This window comes from Alosa pseudoharengus, unplaced genomic scaffold, assembly GCF_046254945.1.
Source record: "Alosa pseudoharengus isolate Yale_2024_CS ecotype anadromous, Long Island Sound unplaced genomic scaffold, YU_APseudo_1.1 YU_APseudo_1.1_scf_13, whole genome shotgun sequence".
Lineage (NCBI taxonomy): Eukaryota > Metazoa > Chordata > Actinopteri > Clupeiformes > Clupeidae > Alosa > Alosa pseudoharengus.
The window spans coordinates 448609-469637 of record NW_027468598.1 but is presented as its reverse complement, the minus strand read 5'-3'; the positions used below and the strand labels follow the sequence as shown (position 1 = coordinate 469637).

The 21029-nt window shown below is 42.2% G+C and overlaps 1 protein-coding gene across 1 annotated transcript in view; it reads left to right on the top strand.

Moving 5' to 3' along the window:
• Positions 1-11705, top strand: part of ercc2 (excision repair cross-complementation group 2) — a 144751-nt gene extending 133046 nt beyond the window's left edge. Inside the window, exons 18-23 of the mRNA XM_076281800.1 lie at positions 8554-8646; positions 10454-10526; positions 10635-10705; positions 10825-10968; positions 11067-11210; positions 11351-11705. Coding sequence (XP_076137915.1) covers positions 8554-8646; positions 10454-10526; positions 10635-10705; positions 10825-10968; positions 11067-11210; positions 11351-11443 — 618 coding nt within the window. The 3' untranslated portion in view covers positions 11444-11705. The remainder of the gene's footprint in view (positions 1-8553; positions 8647-10453; positions 10527-10634; positions 10706-10824; positions 10969-11066; positions 11211-11350) is intronic.
• Positions 11706-21029: the final 9324 nt, after the last annotated feature.

Sequence of the window (21029 nt, the reverse complement as noted above, 5' to 3'; positions counted from 1 at the left end):
GTGGACTGGTGAATGACCCATCACTAGAGACATATTGTTTTTGTCCATGAGAGAGTATGGAGATGGGGATCACAGATCAGACAACGATTACATTGTTACAGTGCAGTAATTTTACAACAGAACAAAGCAGTTTGGCACAGGAACTGCTACAAATCCACCTGTAACAGTGATCATCTGCAGCATGCTAAGATTCGCTACTAGAAATCATGTGAAGCAGGCAGGACTCAGTGTCTTCAGAAAAGACGTGGTAGACCATTTTCTGAACCTGCAGCAACACCTGCAACTCAAGTCCATCTAGAGGGACTTTGTACACTTGTTCAGCAGCAGCTGCTGCCAGCATAGATAAGTGCTTCTTCTGTCAGAAGCAGACAAAAGAGCGTCTTCATGAGGTGTCCTCTTTCAATGCAGGTCACCAACCAAGAACTATAAGTAATATTTTGAAGTCAATGACTTTTAACAGGTAGCCAGTGTAAAGATGCTAAAATGGGGGAAATATGTTCATATTTTTTGTGTGTGTGAGCAGCTGTATTTTGTATAAGCTGTAAGCTCTTTAGACAGGTATTATTACAGCCAGCATAATAGCATTGCAATAGTCTATCCTTGAGATGACAAAACATTAATTTCTCGGCATCTGGTAAGGATAAGGACTTCCTTATCTTTGAAATGTTCCTTAAATGGTAAAATTAGGTTTTGCTGATCTGTTTTATGTAATTACTTAGTGCTAGGTCCTGGTCAATTATAACTCCCAGGTTTCTAACACTTGTGGATGAGGTCTGTGGAAGATCACTATATGTAGCCTGTGATGTGGATAGGATATCCTTCATCTTTTTAGAACCTAAAACCATGACTTCTGTTTTATCTGAGTTCAAAAGCAGTAAAATTATTTGTCATCCATGTCTTTATATCTCTTATACATGTGTCAAGTTTGGCTAACGGGGTTAATTCAACAGGTTTTATGGAGAGGTATAGTTATGTATCATCTGCTAAACAACAGGGGGCCCCAGTACTGAGGCTTGAGGCACTTTTACCATAATCTGGGTAGATGGTTTATTATGGACCTGTACAAATTGTTGACGGTTAGGAAGGTATGATCTAAACCAAGCGAGTGCTGAGTCTTTGATGCCTATCAAATTTTCAACCCTAAGTAGTATATCATGGTCTATGGTGTCAAAGGCAGCGCTGAGGTCCAGAAGGACCAGTATCGATACAAGGCTAGGTTTTTTAAGGGAGGGCTTAATAACAGATGTCTTAAACGACTGCGGTACATGCCCTGATTATTATTATATTATTATTATTTATAATCTAGAGCAAAACATTATCCAGGAAGGGGAGACCAGTCTTAAGACGGTGAGTACAAATAGGGTTTAGTAGACTAGTTGTAGATTTTGATGAGGAAATTGTGGAGGTGAGATCTAATATGTTGTGTATATGTAAATGAATTAAATGTTGTTTGAGGTCTCATCTGTGATTTTGCTATCTTTCAGCAATGGAGTATGTGTATTTGGTGAAACTGATTGGTTATTGATCTTATCTCTAATTGTTTGACATACAATCATAATACTGACATACAATCATACTGTTGAAAATAAGAAAATAACTGTTTTGTGAACTTTATTCAACATAGCCAGTGATTTAGGCGAAATGTATGGTGTTAATTATAGTGAAATATACAATTTCACAAAAATAGGGTTAAAACAGGTTAAAAAAATGGAGACATAATTTTTCTCCATGTTCAATGACCTCTAAAGACAGTCCAACCACTCTCCAAAAATTAACATTTCAATCCCACAGAAACCACATAGGCCCCCTGACTATATAGCCATAGGCAAAACTGTATCAGACGTAACGTTGGTAAATCATCCATCGCACAGAATGATTTTTGTAGCACGTGCAACAGGTACAGCCCAGCCCTGGATACATCTCTCAAAGTGTGCTCTAAAACATTTGGTTTAAATGGAGATGTAGATCATCACTGGTGTGTTAATAAATCTACATTGTGATGAGTTGACACAAATGATTCACTTTGACGAATTTATGTAGTCTAGTCAATTACGTCGTCGCAGCCCTAGTTACTTTACTTTGAGCCATGCTCTTCCTTACTTGAAACACCTTTGAAAATAGAGGATTGAAGTAGCGGTGTTTGGGAATGAACGTTAGCTCAGATGCTTTTTGAGACTTTTTGTGGTCTTAATGCAACATTTTGCAAAGCACTGACCGGGTCACCAAGGACTGTGAGCAAATCAACAGCAGAAAAACCTATTTAGCAAGCAGAAATGTCCCAGCCTATTTAGGATGCTTCATAGACAGGTCTTCATAGACATCTTTCAGGTATATTTTCCATTAGAAAACCATTGCGTTAGCGAACACGTTGTGGCTAACTCACTTAGCTCCTGTTAGTAGGCTAAGAATGAGATGACAGTCAAAAGATACAATTACAGCTGATATCAATTTGCTTGGTATTTATGGTTTTCTACACACCAATAATCAAATTATCCATAATCCAATAATCTAACATTATTTTACCTAGGTTCTAGGCCAGGGGTCGGGAACCTTTTTTGCCTGGAGAGCCACTTTTACCAAATTTTTTTTTTTTTAATCTCAGAAGAGCCACATAAAGTCGAGTCAAGTCAAGTCGGCTTTATTGTCAATTTCTTTACATGCACTGGTCATACAAAGAATTGAAATTTAATTTCTTACTTTCCCATGCAGACATAGACATACTTTACATACTTTAGACATAGACATAGCCATAGACAAAATATGCAGACATACCACATACAGACATTAAAGTGCGAGACTGAAATATAGAACATATATCAAAATATAGAAATATAGAACATATATCTAAAAAATAGAGGTAGTTGTGTTGTATATTTACATAGCCCTAGTCCTAGCGTAACCTTCTGACAGAGTAGTAGTAGCAGCAGCATTGTGGCAGAGTAATAAAAAACAATAACATTTACATGAAGTTTAAACTTGTTCTTGTATGTACTGCATATTTACATTGATATGCAGTCATTTCAAGTATATCAGGCTTGATATGAAGCAGCAGCACGTTAGACTGCGCAGTCACAGTGCAGTTCCACAGGGCGGTCTTGGGGGGGGGGGGTTAGGGTAGACAGGATCCTAGGTTCCTAAGTTCCTGGCTGGCTGGTGGGTGGGGGGGCTGTCAGTGATGGGAGAGTGGGTAGAGTGTTCAGCATCCTGATTGCTTGGTGTATGAAGCTACTTGCAAGTCTGGTGGTGCGGGAGCAGAGGCTCCTATACCTCTTTCCAGAGGGCAGGAGGCTGAACAGTTCATGTGCAGGGTGGGTTGTGTCCTTGACAATCATTAGTGCTTTGCGGGTGAGGCGGGTGGTGTAAATGTCCTGCAGGGAGGGGAGTGATGCTCCAATGATCCTCTTAGCTGTGTTAACAATGCGCTGGAGGGTCTTCCTGTTCTGATCTGTGCAGCTTCCGCCCCACACTGTGATGCAGCTGGACACAATGTTCTTGATGGTCCCTCTGTAGAATATGGTCATGACGGGAGGCGTGGCACTTGCCTTCTTTAATTTGCGCAAGAAGTAGAGGCGCTGCTGGGCTTTCTTCGTCACTGATGTGCACCCCCAGGAATTGGTGGCAGTTGTTTGTGGCCTCTCTGAAAGTTGAGAAGAATCTCCTTGGTCTTGCTGACATTCAGCAGGTGGTTGCTGTCTTTGCACCATTTAGCCAGCAGGTCTACTTCTACTCTGTAGTGAGCCTCATCGCCCTTAGTGATGAGGCCCACCAGTGTTGTGTCGTCCGCAGACTTCACCAGATGGTTGGAGCTGTGAGTGGTTGTACAGTCATGTTTTAGCAGTGTGAAGAGCAGGGGGCTGAGCACACACCCTTGCGGGGCCCCTGTGCTCAGGGTCAGAGTGCTTGAGGTGTTGTTCCCGACACGTACTGCTTGTGGTCTCTGCAACAGGAAGTCCAGCAGCCAGTTGCAGAGGGAGGTGCTGAAACCTAGCTTGTCCAGTTTGCTGATGAGTTGTTGTGGTATTATGGTATTGAATGCTGAACTGAAGTCTATGAACAGCATTCTCACATATGAGTCTTTATTGTCCAAGTGGGTGAGGGCTGGATGGAGGGCAGAGCAGATTGCATCCTCCGTGGATCGTTTGGCTCGGTATGCAAACTGGAAGGGGTCCAGGGTGGGGGGTAGGGTGGCTTTGATGTGTGACATGACTAGCCGTTCGAAGCACTTCATGATTATGGGCGTGAGTGCTACAGGACGGTAGTCATTGAAGCATGATGGTGATGATTTCTTTGGCACGGGTATGATGGTGGCAGCTTTGAAAAGTGATGGGATGACTGCTTGCTCCAGAGAGGTGTTGAAAATGTCTGTAAAAATCCTTAAGCTCTTCTGCACAGTCCTTCAACACTTGGCCTGGTATGTTGTCTGGGCCTGCTGCTTTGCGTGGGTGGCTAGTGTCCTCTTGGCGCTGGCAGAGGACAGGTACAGGGGTTGGTCGTGGGGGGGAGGTGGGGTTTTCTGTGGGTGAGTGTCATTTTGTGCTTCAAAACGGGCGAAAAAACTGTTCAGGTCATTGAGCAGAAAGGTGTTGTTCTCACAGCTCCGTGGCGCAGGCTTGTAGTCAGTGATGGCCTGAATGCCCTGCCACAGGCTCTGTGCGTCTCTGCTGTCTTTGAAGTGTGTTGTTATTTTGTCTGTGTAATTCTTTTTTGCCTTCCTGATGCCCTGGGACAGGTTAGCCCTCGCTGTTCTTAGGCCAGCTACATCTCCAGCTCTGAAGGCTTTGTCTCTGGCCCTCAGCAGTCTGTGGACGTCTCCTGTCAGCCATGGCTTCTGGTTGGCCCAAGTGGTGATGTGTTTTATTTCTGTAACATCATCGATGCATTTGGTGATGTAGGAGGTCACAGTGTCTGTGTATTCCTCAATGTCAATGTGGTTGTTGTGGGTGGCAGCTGTTTTGAAAATATCCCAGTCTGTTGTTTCAAAGCAGTCCTGAAGTTGTGAGACGTCCACCCCCGGCCACACTCTCACCTCCTTCAGAACTGGTTTGGTGACTTTTGCTCTTTGTCTGTATCGGGGGGCAGCAGCAGGATGCTAATGTGGTCTGACTGTCCGATGTGGGGGAGGGGGTTGGCTTTGTAGGCTTCTTTCTGTGGGGTGTAAACAAGGTCCAGGGTGTTTTGTCCTCTTGTTGGGAAGTTTACATGTTGGTGAAATTTTGGTAGTACAGTTTTGAGATTGGCGTGAAATCTCCAGCGATGATTGTGAAGGCATCCGGGTGTTCACTTTGTTGTTCACGGCCCGATACAGCTCATTCAGTGCCATGCTCCTATCACTGTTTTTGTTGCTGGGGGGGATGTACACCACGACCAGCAGAATCGCGGAGAATTCCCTGGGGAGGTAGAAGGGTCGGCACTTAAAGACGGTTACAAGAAAAAGTTTGGATATTTAACGTACAGTTACTTTCATTCAACAAAGGATTTTTTAATACATTTTCTACTAGTTTTAAAAGTAATGTGCAAGTAACTTGAAATGTAAAGTGGAATGACAGAAGTATAGGCCTTCCCATGTAGGCTAAACACCACCCCCTATTTTCCCAGTGTCCTTTGGTATGCAAAGTAACATCATAGTTAACAACACAACACTCAATTTTCGTCGACATGTCATTGGCAAAATTGAACATTAGGCTTACCAGAGATTAGATTTGGTGATGGCCTTGGAGTCTGGCTGGCTCATATTCAGTGAGGTGAAGTTTCATGCAAGAATTGAGGCTGTCATCATTTAAGGGCAACTCCATGCAAAACTGTCATATATCCATAACGCCAACTAAATAGGCTACCATGGCGTTGTGTTGCCGTTATGGATGTGACGTTTTGCACGGAATTGCCCTTAAACGTGAGCGCAGGTTTGTTTTTTTTTTTGTCTATTTTTCCTATGTGAGAAATATTTCTCACATGCAAGTGGAACTGAACGGGGCTAACACAGCAATACTAACTCGTTCCAGTGTGCGATATATAACAGGCAGTTCATTATGCGTTTTCAGAATCAGTCTTCAGTCTTCGATTCTGGCTCAATGATGTATGGCTCCATGTGTATGGGGCTATTGCGACGGTAAACTGCCTTTGAAGCATAACGTTTCACTTCAGTTGAGATCCACAGAAGCTATGGTTAATAGCAGAGACTTTCTAATGAGGAGACACAGCACTCAAAAAAACCTCCATAGGAATGCATGGGCTTAGTTTGTAACGCATATCACACCCCTTCCACGGCAAAACGTTGACATGTGAATACATTGAGCCAATCATGTGCTGTGTTGTGAATACATTGAGCCAATAATGTGGTGTGTTGTGAAGACATCGTGCCAATTATGTGTTGTGATCTCACCACTGGAGCAAGATTGGTGTCGTGAAGCCTTGCGCACGCGCATTTCTGCCGAGATGGATGCCCGATGAGTGCCCAAAAAGCGTTGACATATGGCCGCCGAGTGGAGAGACTTGCCTAAAAGGACTTTGTTAGTAGTCATTAGCTGCAAGGCAATTAATTATTCAAGGTCAAGGTGAACTTTATTAGGGGGAAATGCATGTGGTCCTTTATTGCGCATCTGTCGCAACACACTCTCTAAAAAATATACACTGCAGACAAACCAATAAACATGTATAAAGGAAGGAAAAGAATAACAATAAAGCGATTGACAGATTGACAAAAATGACAATAGACTTACTACAAAAATGACAATGACAATCCAACATCAAACATTGATGGAAAATGCTAAATACATGGAAAATGCTAAAAATTGTAGCTAAAAATGTAAAAGAGTCATAAAAAGAAAATAGCTAGGAAGCTAGCTAGAAATGGCTGTCAAGGGGATTGTGATCACCCATCCAGTTAAAATGCCAGTGGTGGAGTTAAAGTGCTAGTGTGGAGTTAAGGGGCTTGCGATGTGCTTGGTCATTATAAAATCTGATCGCTGTGGGCACAAACGATTTATTGTACCTTGCTGTTTTAATTCTCTGTTGAAGAATTCTGCCAGTTGACCTATTGCTTCGCATAAATTTATGATGGAGAGGGTGGGAGGGGTCATTTAGGATTTGCTGAGGATGTTGGGATGAGATCATTTTTCAGCTGAGCTGCTGACACCTGGTCAAGTCCGATGATATTGCTGGCCATCTTGATCATAGGTTGCAGTCTCTTTTGGTCCTTAACATGCATGTTGCCAAACACACAGATAAGGCCAAATGACAGAACGCTCTGAAGGAGACTTTTATAAAACATTACAAGGATGTGACTGTCTAATCTAAAATCTAATATTACTACTAATATAATCTAATTAGGAAAAACATTCTCTGGTGCATTTTCTTGGTTTTGTTCAGTGCACATTCATTAAAAGTTAATTTAGAGTTAATTTCAACTACCAAGTATTTGTAGGTGGAGACCCTCTCTAATAATTCACCGTTGATATTTGAGGGGGGAACCATTATTCTATTTTTGCTAAAATCTATCACCATCTCTTTTGTTTTCTAGAATTGATTTCAAGAAAATTCTCAGAACACCACTGAGTGAAACCATGTAATTTATGTGGATGTCCAGAAAACCATGAGGGGGCGCTAAATCTGCTAAAACCGTTTTATTCTACAGTCTAATTACAGGGTTGTAAATGGGCTTGTAAAATAACATCTGAGCTTTTTTGACAGGTCATAGTTGAATACCTTCTATGGCAGGGCTATTCAATTAGTTTTTTATGGGGACCAGTTCATGAAAAGTATCACAACTGAAGGGCCGGAGAAATGCGGCTTGAAATATGAGTAATCATATTAACAGCTATACAATGAAGTACAATGGTTGTTGGTGGCTAATATGGCTAATGAAATCTGTGAAAACAGATTAACAGTAATGGTATCTGTGCTTTGCGCAGTAACTGCTAGGTCCAAGATTTCCAGTGATTAGGCTACAAACAGGATTCAAACACTGTTCAGGTGAATTAAATGAGTAATCGGTCACATCGGTAGCTCTTCTGACTTCTGACTTGTTACATTTGAGGTTCCCACCATTTAAATGAGATGACAATGTTCTAGTGTTTCCTCTAGATTTTTTTAGCAGTGGGGCCAGTGACATTCATAATAGCAAATAATAATAACATGGGGGTCCGGGGGTGTGTCTCCCGGGATTTATTTTTTTCTTTTCTGGTTGCTAATCACACTATTTTAACGTGTTTTGAGAGGGACAGGCCCATCTTTTGTCTGACGCACGTCACCCCATGCATTAAACCAAATGTCACTGCTTGAATAAATGAAAAACATACTGAACATGGACATCTAGTTCACGATGACAATGAAAATGTTTAGCCTACTTAGTTTCTTGACAGAAATAACATTTTGTGCCAACATTGTAGAAATACAACCACGGCCTTTATTTGGTGAACGGAGGTGCAAATCATCCCCTTTACTTTCTATGGTTATTATATGCATGCAAATTTATCACAATTGCAGGAACCAGGGAAAATGTCAATCCTGTCATAAAAAATACTAACTCTGCTGCTTTTGTAAACTCTGGTGCTGTAGGGGATCCTGGAAAATGTCCAGAGGAACAAGCTCATTTTCATTGAGACTCCTGATGCAGCAGAAACCAGCATGGCTCTGGAGAAGTATCAGGAGGTATGGGTGCATGCCTACTACTGCTCCACACCAGCCCACCTCCATACCACACTCCCTCTGAGCCATGTACTCATTGATTTAGCTCAGTTCTCCAAACATATGTGCCGTGGCCTACTGGTTAGCGCTTTGGACTTGTAACCGGAGGGTTGCCGGTTCGAACCCCGACCAGTAGGCACGGCTGAAGTGCCCTTGAGCAAGGCACCTAACCCCTCACTGCTCCCCGAGTGCCGCTGTTGTTGCAGGCAGCTCACTGCGCCAGGATTAGTGTGTGCTTCACCTCACTGTGTGTTCACTGCTGAGTGTGTTTCACTAATTCACGGATTGGGGTAATTGCAGAGACCAAATTTCCCTCACAGGATCAAAAGATTTTAATGATCTTAATGGTCTTAATGTACACAAAGACATGTATTCTGAACACCTGAATCAGTATAAAAACACACTGTGTTGCAAAAACATCATACTATGGAAAGATAATCAGTGAAGGACAAGAAAACACCAGGGCTCTCTTTTCTACCATTAATGGTCTCCTTAAGGCACCTGATAACATCACCCACCAGGAACTCTCTGATGAACGGTTGGCGGAAGGCTGATGAACGCTGCTCAGCCTTCCTGAACTTTTTCAATACCTAAATTGAGGCAATCCACCAACAATTAGAATGTTCCCACTTGGCACTATCCTCAGGCAACATGGTGTTCAATTTCACTGCTACGCTGATGACACCCAGCTCAACTTATCTACAAAACCAACTGCCACTCTTCCGCCAGCTGCAATTACTGCCTGCCTCCATGACATAAACTTGTGGATGACACAAAACTACCTGAAGCTGAATAGCAGTAAGACTGAGCTGTTAGTGGTTGGCTCCAAATCAGCTCTTGCTAAGATGGAACCTTTCACCCTTTGTATAGATGGCAGCACCATCCCTTGCTCCAACCAGGTCAAGAGCCTTGATGTCATACTGGACAATACACTTTCATTTAGTGCACACATAAACAGTATGCCTCGAAGTGCCTTTTTCCATCTAAGGAACATTGCACGGCTTCGCCCAGCGCTCACCCAGCATAATGCAGAAGTCCTTGTAAATGCGTATGTGACATCCCGCCTTGACAACTGTAATTCCATCTTGTCCGGAATCCCTAACAAGCTACTTCATCGGCTCCAACTAATTCAGAATTCTGCAGCAAGGATTATTATAGGCTCCAAATCCACTCGTCATGTAACACCATTACTGATGCAACTGCACTGGCTTCCAGTTGTCTACAGAATACATCTCAAAGCCCTACTCCTGGCATACAAGGCCCTACACAATTATACCCCCACCTACCTCACTGACCTCCTAGAAGTCTACACTCCTGCCCGCTCACTGAGATCCTCCTCAGCAGGCCTACTGCATGTCCCTAATGTGAACCTCAGCACCCAGGGAGAGAGGGCTTTCAGCTACATCGCCCCCCAAGCTGTGGAATTCACTGCCAGACTACATCAGACACTGTGACTCAATTACTCACTAAACTCTGTGACTTTAAAAACAGACTTAAAACATATCTCTTCAAGATAGCTTATGGACTGACTGACTGAGTTTTACTTTTACTTTTATTTTTTATTTAATTTTTTGAGATGACTATAATTTTAACAACCTTTTTGTTTATTTGTGAAGTGACCTTGGGTGACATGAAAGGCGCTCTAAATAAAATGTATTATTATTATTATTATTAAAAGAGTATTTATACTTATACTTATACATATGATTTCAAGTCAATGTGATTAAAGTGTTGACCTCTCCTTACCGTGACCTCTGACATGGTGTTGCAGGCTTGTGAAAATGGGCGTGGAGCCATCTTGCTGTCTGTGGCTCGGGGAAAAGTGTCTGAAGGAATTGACTTTGGTAAATATTCTCTGACACTTAATAGTACTTAATAGCTTTGCCTATAGCACTTATACAGACACACACACACACTATGATTTTCAGTAAAATCTGACTGGCCCTCCACAGTGCATCATTATGGACGGGCTGTGATCATGTTTGGGGTGCCATACGTTTATACACAGAGCCGCATTCTCAAGGTATGACCCACCTCTTTCAGCACCGTTCTGATGTTATAATTTCATTATTTTTATCATTTTGCTCATTCATCGTGATATGAAATCCAAGTCAGTAAACATATTGAATCTGTGTCATTGAGGCTCGGTTGGAGTACCTTCGAGACCAATTTCAGATTCGGGAGAATGACCTCCTGACTTTTGATGCCATGCGTCATGCTGCACAATGCGTTGGCCGGGCCATCCGTGGAAAGACAGACTATGGTCTCATGATCTTTGCTGATAAAGTAAGTGTTGAGTGTGTGAGTGTTCTGCAGTGTCATGACAATGACAGTAAGATGGTCAGTCTTCATGTCTTAACCATTCTTTGCTCCTTTCTTGACAGCGCTATGCTCGGGCTGATAAAAGAGGGAAGCTGCCACGCTGGATCCAGGAGCAGATCACTGACAGCAGTCTGAATCTCTCTATTGACGAGACCATACAGCTGTCCAAGCACTTTCTACGACAGATGGCTCAGCCCTTCAGACGGGTTAGGACACATCCTCTCATCTACATGTTTGCGCAACACAACCATCCTACACCTACTGTTCAACTGAGTAGATGAAAAAAAATCCAGTACACAGGGTGTGGTAGTACAAATTTAATTAATGTGATTTGTGTTTTGTTTAGGAGGACCAGCTGGGTTTGTCCCTCTTAACATTGGAGCAGCTCCAGTCTGAGGAGATGCTCCAGCGGATTACCCAGCTCGCTCACCAATCCTGAGCTGCAGCCACCAGAGATCAGTTCAAGCTCATTCATTGAGTGAAAAATATTGCTTTTGTACATCTCATCTTGCATTTGTTGTTTTTCATTAATACAGATCGAAATGGCTTTCATAGTTTCTTAGACCAACCTTTAATGGCTTTCCCAGCTGTAGCAAGTGCTTCAAGGATTGAAGGATTTATATTTCTGCCCTGTTGAGAACATCATTTTGTTGTCAAACTTTCCCCTTTCAGAATGATTAAACATGATCATTAAGAACAAACTGTTGCTGAGTCTGTAATTGGGTGTTGACCCTACACTACCATTCAAAACAGAGGCACTAAGACTACAAAGGAAGCTCCACCTCCTAAAATCTCACCGAAAATTTTGTCAAATACTACCGTACCAGCTTTTTTAAGCTTGGATTTTGTGAAAGTTAACGAGAAATAGACGCTGTACATTCTAAAAAAGCCGCTATTGTAACCTATATGCTATAGTTAGCTAACTGCCCTCCAGTGCTACTTACTGATTGGTTGTTGACCTGTCAATCTCCCTTCAGCGCCTACACAGCGCCTAGCTTCAGGAAAACCCACCAGCAAGCTTTGACTGACACATACAGTATATGTGACTGCCCCTTTACATATTTCACTGTAGTGCCTGATGTAGGCTAAGTTAAACTGTGTAGCTCAGCGTGCTGCTAGCTACAGTTAGTTCATGTAGTTCACGGAAAAAAATGAAAATTCAATATTATACTGCTTTAATCGCCCCTATCTTCAGGATAAGATGTTCTGAACTGCACCAAACTTCATGTGTATGATTAACCTGGCATCCTCTGGGGGCATGCCAAGTTTTGTAGAAATTCATCCATGGGGGGCTATAAAATAAATTAATTTATGTGTACATTTAGTGACTGTACACCCATCGGCCTGTAGATGGTGGTGTTGAGCTAATAATAATAATAGGCTTTATTTGTCCACAAGAGTGGAAATTTGTCTTTGACTCCATAGATGGGTTTCTAAAATACAGACACAATAAATAGACAATACATACACAAATAGACAATACATACAGCAAACAAATAACACAATCACCTTAAAAACCCTTAATCACTCCCCTCCCGCCCACACACACATCTTCACTCACATACATCATACATACAGTACTCTGCTTGCAAGTCCCTTCACCATACTTGCAGTACACTGCCCCCCCCCCTCTCCCCTACATACACAGCACATTATTTCATCAGGAAGCTTCTCCAACACACATCCCCAACATACTTACAGCACACTGCCCCCCCCAATACACAGCACATTGTCTCATGACATATTGCACACTGCCCTCTCCCCACATACACAGCACACTATCCCATCTCCCTTGTCATCCCCCCAACACACACACCAAGACCCCTGGCAGTTGGGTTAGCCCCTTGAGCCGTGGATCTGCCCAAGGTTTCTTCCTTAGTAAGGGAGTTTTTCCTTGCCCCTGTTGCTCTTGGGTGCTCCTTGTTGGTGCCAATCCCAATCCTCCCCCACCTTTCTTATGCAGCCCTTGCCACTTAATCTACTAAACCCCTCTTCTACTGCACTTTTTACCCCCCCCCCCCCCCCCATAAATGCACAAATAGGCTGACACCAGACCAGGGTTTCCGTTGTCCGGTAATTACCGGACATTGGCCGGGAAAAAAATGAAATGTCCGACAAAATTAAATCTCTCCGGTCAAATTGTCCGAGTTACAATACTTAAAATGTAAGCCTAAGCAATCCGTCCTCTGGCTATGTTTTTAAATGTACAGGCTCTACCGTTTGAACGCTATATTAAACAACACACATAGCCTATGCTGCATTTCAAATAGGAAGCGCACGCTTAAAACGTCCATGTTAAACAACGAACAAATGAGTGAGGCGGTTCAAACATGGCCAGGCCCAGGCAGACTAGCCTTAAAAGTTCAGAGAGGCCAGACACGTTGAATGAGGATAAATTGGTAACGCCTGAAGCCTCAGATGTCTGGTCAACTCCACCACCACCAGATAAAAAGCAGAAGTGTCAGGCGTATCTGTCGGAATCATGACGTTGGAAGTGGAGTTGCGGGGTTGCGGCCTCTCCAAGACATCGCATTCTCCGTGTACACTAGACATGCAACATGTGTTCTGTACCCAAAGCATACAGCAGGCCTATGCTTTCTATGTCCATGATCTGCAGGGTTAGGGCCTCCTCAACGAGGAGATTGCTGGTCCGCACACAATTAAACGGTAGGCTATCATTGAACCGTGGACCGAAAGAAAAAGAAACTGAACATTTCCCAGAATAGGAAACATTTCTTAATTAATAAATTAAAGCCTTAGTGGTGTGAGCGCTCATTCTTGTGTTTGCGCATCTGTGCAAGTTAAACAGTGGAACCACTGGAGATAAGGGTAGCAGCAACAAACAACGTAGCCTTTTTAAAACAATGAACGAAGCGGACTCTTGCTGTTAATGAAAACATAGATACTGGCTAGATCTTGTTGTAAGTTAGGCTAATGAACATGTTGCATTCTATTCAGCCTGATTATGTCATTCTTTAAGCTACATAGCCTGTCTCCAGTTTTCCTCAACTTCACTAATTAAGAAGCGATAATAGGATATTTGACCGGCATATATCATCAAAATGTCCGGAAAACGAAACCTCTGCCGGTCACTTTGACTGGCACCATTTTTTTCTAGCGGAAACTCTGCACCAGACATAATTTCACTGCATTTCTTACATCCAGTAACTATATGCATGTGACAATAAACTTCCTTGTATCCTTCTATCCTTGTAAAAACAATAAATAACACTTTCACAACAGATCGGTATCAAGAAGATGAATATGAATATGGATATCTTGCATGCACTATTGTGAATTGAGTAGTGATATTGCACTTGGTATGAATGACTTTTTGTAAATGTTTTTGGTTGCTATTGCAGCTGTGTACCTCCTTAATTGATGGCAATTTCCTGAATTCTGTAAACAGAGGATGCACCAGGTCAGACACAATGTGCTGGGCCTTACGTCTCATGTGTGTAGTATATATGTCTGCCAATTGTCTCTGGCCTTTACCAACTATTTTACTGCCCAGCTTAACAATTCTGGATAGCTTGTTTCTGTTCTAAGGGTTGCTGGTAGAGGATGATACTGTCTCACACACACAGCAATTTACAAAAGATTCACGGAACAAAAATGCTGATGTGGTAACATGAAAATTTAGCTAAAAATGTGGAGAATGCAATGCAATCAAGCATTTTGGACGATATATTGGCACACAGAATAGGCAACAGGCCGATGTGCTTTTTATTTGGAGACTGTTTTGCGAGACAGAGACTGAGTTTGCTGCTGATATTCTGGGGATAGGCTACAACATAGCCAATGTAGGACTTTAGCCTTTTAATATATTTGCTGCATTGGATCAGTCTTTCTAGAAAGAACAGGCAAGAGCTTTCTAGCCTCACGTCAGCAGCGCCGCATCCCATATACATTAAAACAACCAGCGGATGGCGGACGGGTGCGGTTTTGAAAATTGGTCAAAAAACTTTGCTGATGGATGATAAGTTTTGCTATGCAGTTATGGTTGAAATAATAGCCCATCAGCGCATCTCTAGTGTGTGTGCCTCTCTCTCGCTCAGAGGGGAGGGGGAGGCTGAGGGGTCGATCAAGCATGGATTCTAAACTCTGTGGTGGATAGGATCTACAATTAGGTGTTAATTAATATTACTACCTAGATCGAAGTACTCCCAAGTGCTATTGCGCCACACATTGTAGTTCTCCTGTTTATTCGCTTGGAAAATCGTCACGTTTCATGTTGTGTGACCTTACACATTTTTATCAACTACTTCTGCAACTGTATTTAAGTAGGGAAAACGTGGATGTGTTTGCTTAATGCCATCTTACTCCTTCTACGGCTACGGCAGAGCCCGCAAGCATAGCAACATGCTAACACATTCGCGCCGCGCGCCAGAGCGTTTGAGTGCACATACCGACGCGGGAGAGGTATGACTCAACTCGTGAAAGTTAAGGTAAGAACATATATTACTACTGATTTTGGGTGGCATGTTCCTTTAAGTAGATCCGGAATGTCGTCAAGGAAAATGGTTAATTATTGGCGTGTTTTAGGTTGTACCAATAGGTCACACCGAGAAAAACATTTGGAATATTATCCACTTCAAAAAATTATTAAAAACCAGGGAGAGGAATACCGGAAGTTATCAGAGGAAAGGAGGTGCTTGTGGTTGGACTTGGTACTACCTCTCCCTCACACAACTCGTAGGGATCTGCACCGCCAAAAAACACAAGTTTAGGTTGAAACTAAATTAAGATGGAACTTAAGTTCAACTTACATATACAAATGTAATGAATTGTAATGTAACTTGTGCAACGGGCTGAAGTGCAGTGGCTGCAGGACTACAGAGTGAGCAAGAGATGCAAGAGTGGAGAACAGCTCATGCGGTTGCTAGAGATTTTTTTTTTAAAGGGCCAGTACAAATGACCTTGTGGGTCACCAATTGAATAGTCCTGCCTACACCAACATGGTTGCAAAGTAAGACCATTTGAAAGATCTGTAGGGCTTCATGGGCTCAGAGCATACTTCATGCCCCTACTGTACTTCAGGTCTTTGGGCTTAAACCATGTCATTCAAAAAGAAAAAGAAAAAACATTGGTCCAGCTAGGTCTGGTCTTCGCAGTCAGGGTGTAGAATGCATTTCGAAGCATTCATCCCTTGCACGGCTTGTGTCTTATATGTAATTATTCTATTTTATGTAGGTTAGTTTGCTTTTAAACTGATTTCTTTTGACTGTTGCCCTTTTATGCATTTAGGCTATTTACTATTACTCTTTGATTTTGCTTTTGCAATATGATAACATTTTGAAAATGAAATGCTGGTTGGCACCCATATGTATAAAAGTATTTTGATTCATTTGTGCACGATTGTGCAGGCAAAATAAACATTTGTGCACAAACCACCTTGATATATTAAACTTTGTGACCTGGGCTCACCCAGCACCCAATCAACACCTAAATGACTCCAAAATAGTTGGAATCATTTGTGCACGATTGTGCAGGCAAAATAAAAAAAATGCACCATTGTTTCTTATGTTATTAAGCGGTATTTGCTGGCGAGAGATGTCACTCAGCACCCCATTAACACCCAAATGACTTGAAAATGGTTGGAATAGTTTGTGCTTCGTTTGTGCATGATTGTGCAGGCAAAATATACATTTGTGCATCATTGTTTCTCCTGTTATTAAGCTTTATTTGCTGGCGAGTGACGGCACTCAGCTAGTGATGAATTTTAGTGTTCGTTGTTATGACACAGTTTGCGACATTCAGTTCGCCAAGATAATTCGTTCTGAACCATTCGTTCGTTCAGTCGCATTTCCAGTACAATGTCGTTCAGCGGTGAATCATGGAATGCAGGTTCTCAGCTCCTCGTTCACTAACAATTGTGCAAACGGTCAACACAACACAGTAGTTAAAGGCAAATACATAGCTGCAACTTCATGATTATGTGTACTTTTAGACAACGCAACAGTAGCTAATGTGTACATTCACCTTCTCATTAAATTGACATATTGAAGGTAAGGACATATTGAAGAGTATACTATGGCTAGATCAGCTAATTTCTTTAAAGAAAAATGTGTTCATTCATAAAGAAACAAAGACCCAATATGCCGACAAACATGTTTAAAGGCTTGGCAGAAAGATTATATTGATGAAAAGGTTTCATTTTGCCATTTTGCCTAGGCTAGGCTACAGAGCCATAATCACTCTGGGCTACAGCCTACAAGCCAAGAACGAGTGACTGACTGAGCGAGAACGACAGGAGAGGAATGAACGAGAAGAGTCCAAAGTCAAACCGGTGGGGGGTCTTCGCGTGAGAATGAACGAACGAGACAGATTGAAGAGACATTCAATTATTTTACTAATCTGGCATGACACAGCAAATACAAAGACAGCATGCATTTACCATTAGACAGATATTGAAATGTAAAAGACAATATTGAAATGTAAAAATTTTATTATGATATTATAATGTAAACCATATAAATCATTTTTTTTATTGTAGGCCTACGCTCGAACGAACTGATGTGTTCGCGACCGACCCACCACTACACTCAGCACCTCATTAACACCCAAATGACTCGAAATTTATTTTTTAACATTATTAATCCTTGGCGATTCATTTGGATGACTCGTTTTCAATTGACTTCCTGTCCTTACTCTGCTCATTTAATATCACAAGTGTCCAAAGTCCTTCTACTCACAAGGCTGGTAATGATCTTGATATAATTCTGGTACGTAATACAGACAAACATTTTGGTTAGTCCATTACATGTATCGGATCATTACTTCGGAACAGTATAGTCTCAGTACGAAAGGAACTTAGAGCTGCTGAGAGGAAATGGGGTAAATCCAGAGATGGAAATGATTTTAGTAACTACCAATCTTTGCGGTCATCTTTTTCATCCAGTTACACTTGCAAAAAAGACTGCCACTGACAGTAGAAAACTTTTTTCCATCACCACCATGAACTACTTCACTGTCAACAGATGACTTTGCAACATTTTTCACTGAAAAAGTTGCAGAAAATAAGTGCTCAGTTTGATGAACCTATAAGGAGGGCTTTGCCTTGTGTTAGTATGACAGCATCATCGGACTCTCTCTCCTCTTGATGAGGCAGCAGTCTCTCCTGTCCTGATCCTGTCCCGTCCACTCTTCTACAGTCTACCCACAGTCACACATGTATTTAATGCTTCACTCAGTTCTGGAATAGTTCCTTATTCTTTTAAACAGGCTAGGGTTACACCTTTGCTAAAGAAAAGTACACTTAATCCAACTGAGGTGAAGAACTACAGACCTGTCTCCCTTCTTCCTTTCTTGTCAAAGGTTTTGGAGAAAGTGGTGGCAAGTATGTGGCTTTCTTTATCAGAATAATCTACTAGACCCTATGCAGTTTGGTCTAAGAGTGGTTATTCTACTGAAACTGCTCTTCTGTCTGCGATTGAAGCATTTAGAGTAGCTTAGTCCTCTGCTCAGTCATCAGTATTAATTCTACAACACCAAGATTAATAGGCGTGTTCGACTTGAGGCAGATCTGTGCAGATCTGACTTGATGTGATGCATGCTGGGTTGAACACAATGCATACTGGGATGGACACAATGCTTGCTGGTTAGAAATTCTGTCCGACTTCTGTCATCCGGGGAGGGACCACCGGGACACCATGTCACATGACCTTAAAATATCGCGGGAGTCTTAGCCTGCAGACAGATCTTGCAGTTGCCTTCCACGAGCTAAAACACGCCCTCATGACGTCAGTTCAAAGACGTGATAGGGCCATTTGGGAGGAATGTCCTTATGACGATTTTGACGGGAGTCTCATTGTGCTTCCTTATGTTGGAATATGCGAAAATAAACAGAAATCGAAGGGATACCTTCTTATACGTGATTTCTGCAACAATGGTAGGCTAGCCTACTGAAAAAGTTTGGATATTCTGTTATTTTCTGCTGTTGGTTAAATAGATAGACACACATATAGGGGAAACACTTGATATTGAATGTATGTGCTACAATGCAGGCCTGTTAACTGTATAACAGTGGTTTATTTAAACTACATCATAAGAATTTATTTCATCAGTCATCATGCTCATTTTAATGAGTAAGAAAGAAAGTTCTGCTGTGTTTATTGCAAACAAAATTCTGCGATATCTCCCGCGAGTCACGTCAGGCAGACTGTAGCCTGTCTGTCCGGGATGAGCTGCCCTCTGTTGTAGCTCCTCCCGGCTAGCCTCTGAATATCACGTTTACGTAGAAAGCCAGACCAAGTCAGATCTGCCTCAAGTCGAACATGCCTAATGCCACATGCCAAAGTTTTGTGACGATACTGCAATTGTGGGGTGTATAAGGGACAAGCAAGAGGAGGAGTACAGGAGCCTGGTGGAGGACTTTGTGCAATGGTGCAAACTCAATCACCTTCAACTCAACACTTCAAAGACCAAGGAGATGGTGGTGGATTTCCGCAGGTCTAAGCCCGCTCTGCTACCAGTCTCCATTGATGGGGTCAATGTAGAGATGGTAAGCACCTACAAGTATCTGGGTCTCCATCTGGACAATAAACTGGACTGGTCAGCCAATACTGCACTCTACAAGAAAGGGCAGAGCAGGCTGTACTTCCTGAGGAGGCTGTGGTCCTTCAATGTGTGCAGCAAGCTCGTTGTTTCAATGCCTTCAATGTGTTGCAGCAAGTTGTTGCCAGCGTCCTCTTCCATGCAGTGGTATGTTGGGGAGGAAGCACAAAGACCTCATGGACACACCGCAGATTGCGAACGCTGTCAAACCAAAGTTTCCGTCGTATTTATCAATCGTTCAATCATTAGTGTAAACTGTTCCTTTCTCTGCCTTTCTCTGCCCATAAACGCAATTTACGAACGTCCACAACTGAATGGCAGTGCCTACACTGTACATACAAGCACAGTTGAATGAAATATGTGATCAGAACGTTTTCGAAAAAGGTTCTATAACATGACGCAACAATTACCCTCAGGGACTTTTCTGCCATTAAACAATTTTAAGAACACTGAAACTATAGAACGTTCGCGTAATTCACTCTCTGGGGAACGGCATTGTCTTAAAGAATTCACTCCTCAACAGGTTAACTGATGACAACATTAAAAAGAATCAAACGTTTAGCGATCATGAAATAATACCATACATGATAAGATGTAAACAGCAGGGAGATAATGAAGTTGTGCACGTAGGCTATGGAAGATTGGTCAAATGTAGCAAGTAGGAAAGTTTAAGTGAATGACGTGAAAGTGAAAGTAAGACATTCGAAAGGCCAATGAAAGTTAAGGTTGCTTTTGGTAGTACAAATACTTTCACCACAAAAACTGGTGCTCTAAATAGCGATTCTGTTGTCTTTGAAAGGTTCTCTTATTGACGCATTGAACTGAAATTTTGATTAACACCTGCTTTTACAAGGCAGAAGTATTTAGGCGCAGAATAGACGTGCGCTTTCAGGAGCAGTCTTTGTACATACCGCGGAATACATAATTAGGCACTCTTTACTCTTGCCCTCCCATCTGTCAGGTAGTGATGTTACGGTTGATACCGAGGCTCCGAAGCGTGTGTCGAGAACGTCAAGCCATTCCCAGCAAAGCCCCGTATCGAGGCTTGAGTTGTATTGGTAATTTGACGTCAGGCGTGACGTTCGAGGCCTCGTTTGGCTCCACTGCTTCGAGTTGTGGTTCACTTTAGGCAGGACACTTCGACTATTATGATGACCCATACTCGGATACGTAGCCTACTTGCGGGTAGTTGTCAGTCGTTGGTTGGTTGTAGGCCTATATTTCACTGCTCTCTGTTCATTAAAAATACTACCCAGTTCCCAAAGCAGTTTCACTGCCCTCTGTTCTTCAAACATAATCAGTTACAAAAGCACTTTGCTCTCTTCTGTAATTTTACCCAATGTCAGCCTACAATTTAATATAGATTATTTTTCTATGGAAAAACGCTGATTGTAGGATAGGACACTGGGTAAGACGTTGGACTAGAAATCGCGCGTCCTGGGTTCAATCCTTCCTCGATATTATATATT